The 11,048-nt window shown below is 41.6% G+C and overlaps 1 protein-coding gene across 2 annotated transcripts; it reads left to right on the top strand.

The window, feature by feature from the left end:
- The first annotated feature begins 59 nt into the window (after nt 1-59).
- Nucleotides 60-8,360, top strand: kif23 (kinesin family member 23). Of its 2 annotated transcripts, XM_035525696.1 has the most exons (25): nt 60-123; nt 946-1,012; nt 1,150-1,278; nt 1,577-1,682; nt 1,777-1,913; nt 1,996-2,108; nt 2,183-2,353; nt 2,594-2,638; nt 2,929-3,041; nt 3,118-3,239; nt 3,347-3,449; nt 3,552-3,631; nt 3,732-3,851; nt 3,969-4,128; nt 4,222-4,383; nt 4,518-4,684; nt 4,779-4,952; nt 5,501-5,689; nt 5,887-5,900; nt 5,997-6,267; nt 6,851-7,084; nt 7,180-7,268; nt 7,381-7,459; nt 7,683-7,753; nt 7,834-8,360. In XM_035525696.1, exons 1-25 carry the CDS (start codon nt 116-118, stop codon nt 7,847-7,849), a joined length of 2,940 nt encoding a protein of 979 aa, XP_035381589.1. In that variant the 5' UTR covers nt 60-115; the 3' UTR covers nt 7,850-8,360. The 2 variants fall into 2 exon arrangements, with proteins under 2 accessions (XP_035381589.1, XP_026878172.1); XM_027022371.2 differs by lacking the exons at nt 5,887-5,900; nt 5,997-6,267.
- The last annotated feature ends 2,688 nt before the right edge of the window (nt 8,361-11,048 follow it).

Here is an 11,048-nt window from a genome sequence, read left to right as displayed (position 1 = left end):
TGATTGGTCTGATTTAAAAAAAATCCGTTTTGCGCCAAGCGGAGGGAATATTCGAACTTCGACGTCCTGAGGGGAAGAACAGCAAGGCTGCAAAGTTGAATAAAAACAGCTCAGGATGATAAGGTAAGTTTTGACATGAGAAATGTCTCTGATTTATTTATTTTTCTTCTATGGTGAAGTGGTGTTTATCGGCTGCTGTAACAATCTTAGCTAGCTAGTTTACAGTTGACTAGGAAATATTTATCTTGGCTAGCTTGGTGTTAGCTAGATGTCTGGTTGACGTGTTTCTTTGTTTGTTTTAGCCCGTATTCTTGGTTATCAACGCTAGCTGGCTAATTATCTAAAAATGTTTGCGTAATATTAGCGTTAGAAATTCATTTCAGAAAGAATGTTTAAACGATAGCTAAGTAGCTAAGCAATCCATAGGAAACGTTAGCGAACGCTCTTGCTTGCTAGCTATCTGGAATTATAACACGCTAGCCAGCCAGCTAGCTATCTGCTTAGCTGTCAAAGCTATTCAAAGATAATATTAAATTAGTAATCCAATTTACGACACCAACGTGCACCATTGTAGCTAACTGTTTATAGCTAGCTAACGCTATCTTACCTGGCTGTCTTAATTTATAAACATCAGCTGGCTTACTAACGTTAACATTTTAGCAAAGTAGGGGAACTCACTATTGGTGAATAAGATAGACAGCGCAGCTAACTAGCTACTTAAATGATCGTTTTAGCTCGCTGTCTAGATAATATAGCCAGCAGCCAGCTACCTACCTCTTGGTGCTTGAGTAAAGAAAATGGCTAGGCTTCCTGTACGTTGCTACCATTTAAGGTAATTTTATTTAACCATGGTAGCTTCGCTAACTACCTACCTTCCCGTCTTGCCTTGCTAGGTAGATATAACATGTTCACCCTGTTGCCATTTCACATTTTCTTTAATTATAGGAAGGGAAAGACCCCACGCCGACCTCCCCCTAAAAAACCATCGAACAATCAAAAAGATCCTGTCGGGGTATGTTTCACATTTGATGTAGCCATCTTGGTTTTGTCTCAGTAGCTTAGCTACATAATAATCGAGGTGAAGTTAAATTTGTACAGTGTGACTAGCCAAACTTTTCAGCAAAGTGACGACTCGTGTATTGTTGGCAGGTTTACTGCCGTGTGCGCCCACTAGGTGCAGAAGATGGAGAATGCTGTGTTGAGGTGATAAGTAGTACTACCATCCAGTTGCATGCGCCCGATGGGCTCAAAGCCAACAGAAATGGCGAATTCAAAGAGGTCAGTGCGCACTAGTTTGATTTGCATGAATACATAACGCTGGAATGAGCTCCCTCCCCATGTGCTTACTCAGGAGTGTAATGCATAAATGTATTTTTATGAGAATGTAGTCTAGGTCATCTTGTTTTATTACCTGTATGTGTAGGGTATCTAAAGTATCTAGCATTATGGATTGCTAAACTGAATCTCTCTAGTAAGCAGCAAAGTGGGATTGAAGTGTGCACTGTTTGTTGGTGTAATGGCTAAAGTCATAATATTTGAGTCTGTATATGTGATGTAATTTATTATTGCCTTGTAGACTCAATATTCCTTCAAGAAAGTATTTGGAATTAAAACAACACAGTGTGAATTGTTTGAAGACGTTGCAAAACCCCTTGCCGATGACCTAATTCATGGAAAAAATGGTAAGGGAAGAATTCACTCAAATTTGAATCAAATATGATTGGTTTATGAACAGGTGTTTAAACAAATACTTCCCCCCCCCCCCCCATTCCTTAGGTCTTCTCTTCACTTATGGTGTGACTGGGAGTGGGAAAACCTACACAATGACTGGTTCCCCAGGCCAAGGTGGACTTCTCCCACGCTCACTAGATATGATTTTCAACAGCATTGGACCTTTTCAGGCCAAAAGATTTGTAAGTAAATTTAGTGTGGTTTGTTTTTAACAGTAAATTAAGTGTATATTCTGAGCTCGTGAATGTCCCTCACACCATCCAGGTTTTTAAACCAGATGATAAAAATGGTATGGAAGTGCAAAATCAAGTAGATGCTCTTTTGGAGCGACAGAAACGAGAGTCTCAACAATCTGTACCAAAAACTCCCTCTTCCAGGTATGTGAAAGTTTTTCACTTAAGTGTGGGTTGTGTTGATGGATTGTTTACTTTACTGAGGCCTTGTTGTGCAGGCAAAGAGTGGACCCAGAGTTTGCTGATATGATTAACCCAGATGAAGCTTGTAAGGCTGATGATGTGGATGAGGACAGCAGTTACAGCGTGTTTGTCTCCTATATTGAGATTTACAATAACTACATCTATGATCTGCTAGAAGAGGCGCCAATGGACCTCATAAAGCCAAAGTAAGCCTGCTTTATTTTAGCTTTTACACTACTGCTCATGTGCTGTATTTTTTATTTATTTATTTTTTAACTTTGATTTTTATATATGTGCACAGAGAATACTGAAAATAGCCAGGCAGAATTGTATCTGATCCTTTACATGCACACCTGTGCTTATGGGTGATGGTCCATCTCCTTTGGACATTGATGGTGTCTATTGTAGTGTAGCTTGTAGATAAAATGTTTCTGTTCCTCTGCTAGGTGGAATGGTGCAGGGACACCTCTGCGACACAACACTGAGTTCATGTACGTGACCAGTGGATAACTGCTGTAGATTTAGACTGGAGCCCCTTGCGCAGCATAACCTGTACTACTTAGCTGTGTCGTTACATACAGCATTGTTCTCTAAACTTTCGTCTTTTATTTATTGGCTTGTGGAACTTTCCTGCTTTGCTTATGTCTTGTGCTTATGAGGCATGGCTCATTTTAGTGTGGCTTGAAGACACCTGCTTTTGAAAAAATATATTTTTATTATATTTTTCTGTCCAGTTTCCCTGTTGCAAATGTAGTCTTGAATGCTTTTAACTGCTTTTTAGACCACCACAATCTAAAATTTTGCGGGAAGATCAAAACCACAATATGTATGTGGCTGGATGCACTGAGGTGGAAGTCAAGTCAACTGAGGAAGCATTTGAAGTCTTTTGGCGAGGTGAGCTAAAATGCTGTTGACTCTAGCACCAGTAGCTTTCAGTGCATGTTTGTCACAGGTGACTGTTGACCAACAGGTCAGAAGAAGCGCCGGATTGCAAACACACAGCTGAATCGAGAGTCTAGCAGATCACACAGTGTCTTCATCATCAAACTCGCCCAGGCACCACTGGATGCAGACGGAGACAATGTTCTGCAGGTGAACACATCTCTGTTCTGTGGGAATGGGAAGATGATGTTCTGAAGTTCAGACAAAATGTGGCACTCTTTCCACTTTGCAGCCAACTTTTCCTTATCTCTTTATAGGATAAGAACCAGGTGAATGTGAGCCAGCTGTGTCTGGTGGATCTGGCTGGCAGTGAGCGCACAAGTAGAACTCGTGCAGAGGGTAGCCGCCTTCGGGAAGCAGGTCGGATACCTCAGTGGAGAATTGGGCACCACTTGTCTTGAATTTCCAGATCCTTGGGTTCTAAGTGAAATGCACTGTTCATTTTGTTTCTCTTTACTACAGGCAATATCAATCAGTCTCTAATGACTCTCCGCACGTGTATTGAAGTTCTGAGAGAGAATCAGATGTGTGGCACTAATAAGGTATGTGCGGATATTTCCTGGCCTGTATACTTTAATTTAGTTAAGTCCCCTGTTTTAATTTACATTTAATGATTCAGACTACCACCCCCCCTCCCCTTAGATGGTCCCCTACAGAGACTCTAAAGTTACCCACCTGTTCAAAAACTATTTTGATGGAGAAGGCAAAGTCAGAATGGTGGTTTGTGTCAACCCCAAGACTGATGATTACGAAGAAACTATGGTAAGCCAGTGTAGCCTATGAGTTTGCATTCTGAATTATAAATGAATATTCTAATTGCAGCATTCTTTTAACTTCGGATCTTGTGGTTCTGTAGTTAAGTCTTGTGTCTTTTGGCAGCTGGTGATGCGGTTTGCTGAGATGACTCAGGAGGTGGAGGTGGCTCGGCCTGTCGATCGGCCCATCTGTGGCTTCGCTGCGGGCCGCAGACAGCGGAACCAGGCCTTCAAGGAGGAGCTGTCTCGTCGGCTAGAGGAACGTGGAGGTCCAGTAGATGGAGGTATTGCTTATCCTCTTACACCAAAATGGCTGATGGCCTTGCTTGTCCACTGGAATCAATTTCTTCCCTAATGTCTGATTTTCGTTTGCCCAGAGCCTCCTGCAGCCCTAAACCAGCTGCTGCAGAGCTTTCCTCCATTGCCTGCCAGTGAGCTCTCTGACCCCAATGATGATCACACAATTCCTAGGCTCATAGAGGCTCTGGAAAAGAGGCATAGGATACGGCAGATGGTGACTGAGGATTACAACAAAGCTGGTATTGTGTTATTAAGTGTGTGTGTGTGTGTGTGTGTGTGTGTGTGTGTGTGTGTGTGTGTGTGTGTGTGTGTGTGTGTGTGTGTGTGTGTGTGTGGCTGAAGTCTCATTTTGTTCTCTTTTTCATCTTGGTAGCCAACATGCTCAAGTCTATGCTCCAAGATCTGGATGGCAACCTCATGTCCAAAGAAAACTTCATCCAAGATCAGCGAGGCCGACTGGGTGAGAAAGACAAAATGATCCAGAACCAGAAGAACGAGATTGATCGGCTAGAGAAGAAATCCAAGATGCTGGAGTACAAGGTAGGCCAACCTCGGGCAGTCGAAAACCACCAGCAGTGCTGTTGTGGGTGCTCTGTGGGCCATGAGGCTCAATGCTGCTTTCATTGGTGTGCAGATCGACATCCTGCAGAAGACTACCAACATCTATGAGGAGGACAAGAGAGCACTGCAGCATGAGCTGGAGAGCAGAGACCACAGGCTGCAGCGTGAGGTCTCTGAGAAGAAGCGCATGGAGGTGCGCATGCACGGCCTAGTTACTGACGAGAAGCTCAGGTGGCAGAAGGAGTGTGTGAGTATCCATGCCCCCAGACAGCTCTGCTCTAGTTCTGGTTTAATGCTGCAGCTGAAGTACAAATTTGAAAACATGTCCATTTTCTGATTGAGAGACCTTTTTCCCCCCCTACATTGAAATGTATCTTGATTTCAAAACAGTTTGAAGACATAATTGTGATGAATTCATCACTTTTAAAGCATGTTATTTCAGTGCTTAACAGTGGGGATATGTGCTACTGGTTAAACTTGTCTGAGTGTTTTATTCTGCTGTTCAAAAATGTTATGTTAATTATTTGCCAAATTTAAAAAGATTAGAATTTGTCCATATGTGCATTAGATACAACCAGACACATTCTCTAATCTGTAGCTGCTGATCATGGCACATTTTGAGAAGTTCTGTGCATTTCTGGCGTACCCTGTTCCCTGTTAGGTTTTCCTGTACTGTTTCCATTGCCAGTGCTGGCATGTTGAGGCTCCAGGCCTTGGACTGTACAGTGGGGCCTGCCAAGCTCCATTCTGCCAAGGCCTTGGCTCGAAGCTTTGTGCATGTGTGTTGCTATGCAGGAGAGGCGTGTAAATGCCAAGGAACTGGAGATGCAGAACAAGCTGTGGGTGAAGGATGAGAAGCTGAAACAGCTCAAGGCTATCGTGACGGAGAGCAAGACGGACAGCCGGCCGGATCAGCCCCAGCGGCCTTCCAGAGAGAAGGATCGAGTGCCTGCCAAGAGATCAGCCTCGCCCTCACCCGTGCCCGTATGTCTCCGTGACTTGCCTTTCTGATTCACTGTAATGCAAGCTATTGTCAGCCACTGTTCTGTTTTTGTCTGCCTGTCCGTCTGACTTCCCAAACTGTTTTTTCCCCCTCTACACAATTGCATGATTTATTTTATTTATTTTTCATAATGATACTGATTATCATGCTAAAATTTGATTTAACAGCTTTGTTAAAGAAATCTTTTACTTGTCCTACCTTTTTTTTTTTTTTTTTTTTTTTCTTTTCCCCCCTGTGTGGATGCTTTGTGTGGTCATCTTATGCTGCTCGCATGCTGCCTCTCCCCTTCCAGGCTCCAGTATGGCCCCTCCCTCAGGCACTCAGGCCAGCCCCCCTCTCCCTCAGCACCAGCAGCATGTCTGTGGCCTCCTGCATCTCCGAGTGGGAGCAGCGGGTGCCGCAGACAGACAGGCAGGGCAGCCCCTCCCCTCCCCATGGTAGGAGCAGAGCTCAGGGCCCCCCCAGCAGTCTTAGTAGGAGGAGAGGCAGGTGTTGGGCCAGAGACTGCGAGGTACCCGTCCAGCCAGCAGATGTAGGCCTAGAAGAGGTTGGTTACAGGGTCAGTGGCATATCTCGTTGTAGTTGTAGGTAGCTGCCATAACACTAACAACTAGTGCTTACATGACATGGTGGTTTGCGTGTTGCCTAATGGCTGCAGTTCTATAGCGGTGTCAGTGGGGGAAAAAAATCATTTTATTCTTTTATTATTATTATTTTTTTTTTTTTATTTTTTTTTTTTCCTTGTCATGTTTTGTATCGCACTTTAGACAAATAAACTAAGCTTTAAGATTACCAACCAAACCATTATCACTTGTGCTCACACACCTGGAAAACTTGTCTTTTTAAAATATTTACTTTTTTTTCCTGTTTGTGTACTTGTTTATTACTGGTTTCTAGGAAGAAATTTCTGACATACCATCTTCTGTTGAACCTTCTGTTTTATTAACCAAATTTAAAATTTATTTTTGTACCAACTAATTAAAAAAAACCCCATATTTAATTTTTGCATAGTGCTTGTCCATTGTTTAGACCATAACAGCTTGGTATGTGCTTCATTAGAGAACCCACTAACACTCACTTCTAACCATCTCTTCTCGGCACATCTCCCTGCTCCTGATTTTGTGTGTGGTTTCGTTGGACAGACTGGGCCTCCGGTTCGACCTATGCACAGGCGCTCGCACTCGGCTGGAGCCGAGAGATGGGTTGATCACAAACCCTCCACTAATGTGGAGCTGGACACGGTTATGCAGCCCAGTGTAGCCAACGCCATCAAAGTGAGTGCTCCCAGCGAGAAGGCCCTGGCCAAGTGTGACAAGTACATGCTGACACACCAAGAGATGGCCTCAGATGGAGAGATTCAGACCAAACTCATCAAGGTAGTGGTCTTGGATATCTAATATTGCCCTCCTTCGCTGATATTTTGATCCCTCAGAATCTATAACTAATGAAATATTTTATGTATGATTTTAAGGGTGAAGTTTTCAAAACTAGAGGTGGAGGACAGTCAGTTCAGTTCACTGATATTGAAACACTAAAACAAGAGAACCCTCTTGGCCCAAGGTAAATATTTAAGAGAAGTATATTTCTATAAGTTTTGTAGGAAACCCCTTTTTTTTTCTTTACTTGACAGTTTATAGCATGTACCTTTTTAAGTTAATGTGTTTTGCTAAAGTCGTAAGAGGACATCATCAGAGACTGGACCAAACCAGGAAGAGTGCAAGGATGGGTCCTGGACTGATGTAGAGACCAGGGTAAGACGCTGCTGCTTCTGACTTCATTTTATAAAATTACTGGGAGTTTGGCGATATGTTGTTTAACTATGTCATAAAGTCGGTACGAACTTGGTTTTCTGTTTTGACTGCACTGGGGTTTTGCATGATGGGATGTGCTTGCATCTGCTGTGGCACATTTTCTAAGTTCATGCTGGTGACTGTTTTGATCTCTGTGCTGATGACTCAAACCTTGTATGTTTAGTGTGCTGTGGCTGTGGAGATGAGGGCTGGCTCAAACTTGGGGCCTGGTTATCAAAATCATGGCTACTCAAAGTAAGTTCTGTTCCAAACACACACTTTCACTGAACAGAAAGGAGTTAATAATTTAGAGCTATTTGAATTTTGTCTTTCAGACGTAGAAAACCTTAAGACCTGCCACGGCATTGGCATCACAGTCAAGAGTCCTTTCCTCTTGAAACCCCTCATTACTGTGTGCAATACTCCAATATTATTTAACTTTTTAAAGAATGCTTTTTTTAAAAATACCTTTATTATATATATATATATAAGCCTGTACATATGTTCACCAATTTGGTTTTGTAATGTGTTTTCTACTTCAGTGTTACTATCAAATTCATAGTAATCATGAACATGGGGTTGTTTGAGACAGACGGCTTTGGTGAATGCTTTTTTTCCTCCTCTCTGAAGTATTGAACACTTTCTTGAATCTTGGAGGGGGGGGGGTGTTTTGTTTTTTTTGTTTTTTTGTTTTTTGTTTTTTTTTGTCATGTAGGGTAAATGGCATTTACTAGTCATGATTGCTGAGTGCAATCCCAATTGTAGTAGTATACTTGGAGCACTGTGTTTTCACTTATCTTGATGCTGACCGTCAGAACAGAACTGAACGCCATAGCACACAACTGTTAATAAACAGCATTTGAAGATGTTTGCTCTTGTGTGTTATATTTCTGAACGGTGGGTTTATGTAAATGACTTGTGCCCTGGTTTCGTTTACCAAGCCACTAAAGAAACTTTAAGGTGAGTTTAACCAAAAGATGGCAGCACTGCATTACCAAATTCAGTCTGATAGGAACTGCAATTGATGGATGCACAGAAAGCTAATACAATCTAGTTTCTCAGACAAATTAGTCCTAATCATGGACTAAATGACAGTGCCAGTGCTGAATCACCATTGAAAATGACTTTTTCTAAGATTTGGCTTAATCCTTACCTTGGGGACTTGGCCCTGAGTGTTTTGTTTATTTACACGTGCTCTATAGTCATATGATGGGCTGCTTTACAGTCAGTTGTAAACAGCTTTCCACCACCGCTGGGTCTCCTGTTGTACTCTGAAATCAGCTGAGTCTGGTATCCTGAGAATGTTAATGTTTTATTGACCTATTTCATGGGTGATTTTTTTGGCCAAAGTGCAGATCTTGGCTGGATGCTTTTAATATACCTGTGTACTGTAAATGCACAAATTGACTTCCTGTAGACACTATTTCTTCATCTATGAATACAGATTAAACTCCTATGTACACAAATATCCCACCACCTTCCTAAAGCTGACTTAATATAAATGTATGGGTGTTATACATTGTGATCGTTTGGTGGCCTTGAACATACTGATGTGACCCATATTTACTTTCAACAATGCATTGTGTTAAGTCATGAATATAGTTAACTATATGGTTTTTCCTGACACACATCCAAGGCACCCTCACCTGCATGTACAAACCTCGTTAAGTCTATTCAGTACTTCTGATATGTGCATGACATGAAACACTACTGACCTATTTTCCAATAACCAGACCAATCTGGAAAGATTCTGTAAATGATTGACAGCACTTTCTACTGGTATTCGTATTTGTACTGCTTCAATTATTGAAAATTTCAGTGTAAATTCAGTCACACAGTCAGAAGGTCAAGACTCACAGGCTTTAATAAATCTGTCTGTGGCACTTACATGTACCAGGGCTCTTTCCAAGGACTGACCTCATGTCTCATGATAATGGTAAGGGTACAGGGTTACATACTGGTCAGCTGCAGAGTGCAAGTACAGAAGCTATTTTAGAGCAAATGATATGGATAGTATTTTCCCTTCATAGGCTTTTTGGGCAAAAGGCTAAATTCAATTACACTGGTGAAATTGCTTTTGCTGTCTTCATGCTTGGTTGACTATATATTACTTTGTTTTGTACACAAATTGTTTTAAAAGTTCTGTCTTAATGTGGATTTTGCCACACGAGGTATTTAATCTAAAAATAGCACAAAATGCCATTAGTCCTACAAGATTTTAGACATGTTTTAACAAAGTTAGTGGTAGCAATTCCTCAAGCAATGAAACTTGCATGAGCATGATTCAGGTTTGCACTCTGGAGAATCATAATTGTTTATCCAAAACTACAACCAGGTTTTCAACTACAACTAATCAGACAGTTGTCAAAGGAGGTGACAGTCACGTGGACTTATATTCCTATATATATATATATATATATATATATATATATATATATATATATATATATATATATATATATAAAATATCGGTGATCTCTGCCAGACATGTCAAGATATGTCAAAATGTGAGCATCATCTTAGCTGCAGTAGGAGAAGCTATAGGCCTCCCCAAGAGAGCATGAATAGCGGAAATAGAAGATGACCAAGCACTGGCCCTTGTGAGACGCCAATGGAGAGACTGCAAGTAGTAAATGATGCTCTCTGACACCTGATGAGACCATGAGACGATTACCAAGGGCCTCTTGGATTAAATGTTACACCCATTTAACCCAAAATGACCATTAACATTTCCAGCCACTTGCCTACTGATTGTGATGTTTATTCAGCACGGCAACTTGGATGACTAGATTAGATGGCAGATCTTGGAGGAGATGCCTGGAGGAGAACGTATGCCCCGTTCTCTCAGATCTACTACCACTGCTCTGGCTCTTTCCATTTGGACACATGCTGTAGAGTGACTGATGTGGAGAATCTCTGAGAAAGGTTAAAGGGCTCCGGCCCATGAGGTACCATTCAAATCACTTGTGCGATCAATTGGGCTGACTGTATCTTGACAGTGTGCTGTTTGATGAGTCACACTACAATATAACTATCATGCCTCGTTGCTATGGTGGAAAGGTTACATCCAAGAAGGGGGGGAAGAGATCGTTTGCCTGATGGACTCGTCTTCCATGGTCACCACACTTTGAAATGTTGATCTTCAAACAGAAGGCACAGCTCGAGCACACGGTCCTGCTTTTTTCAGGAACATGAGAACATTTTCCTTGAGCTTATTGGGTTGTCAGTAATAATTCCCAGTCAACATTTAACTGTATGCTGTTTTTTTCTGGTGAGAGCACACACTATCCTTTTATAATTTCTTCATTACATCTGGTGGAAATAGTTTACCTTGGGTGAAAACCCATTAAAACCTATGATCCACACAACAGTCATTGGTTATATTTTAGCAGGATCCTTGAGCATGCATCCCTAAAAAGAACACGGGCAGAGACACCACAATTATTAACAGTGATATAACAATTGGAATAGCAGAATGTTAAAAAAATGTGTCCATATTAAGGGGGAAAAGAAGTCAATTCATGAGTTAATATATTTAAAGATAAGGCTA

This window comes from Electrophorus electricus, chromosome 4 (assembly GCF_013358815.1).
Source record: "Electrophorus electricus isolate fEleEle1 chromosome 4, fEleEle1.pri, whole genome shotgun sequence".
Taxonomy (NCBI): Eukaryota; Metazoa; Chordata; class Actinopteri; order Gymnotiformes; family Gymnotidae; genus Electrophorus; species Electrophorus electricus.
Note: the sequence above shows the minus strand (reverse complement) of the source record. Positions and strands in the feature narration are given on the sequence as shown.

Excerpts from the sequence above, each read along its gene's own strand:
- kif23 (XM_035525696.1), top strand. Across the intron at positions 1,013-1,149 it reads ATCAAAAAGATCCTGTCGGG|GTTTACTGCCGTGTGCGCCC; the intron begins GTATGTTTCACA and ends TATTGTTGGCAG. Across the intron at positions 3,042-3,117 it reads ATTTGAAGTCTTTTGGCGAG|GTCAGAAGAAGCGCCGGATT; the intron begins GTGAGCTAAAAT and ends GTTGACCAACAG.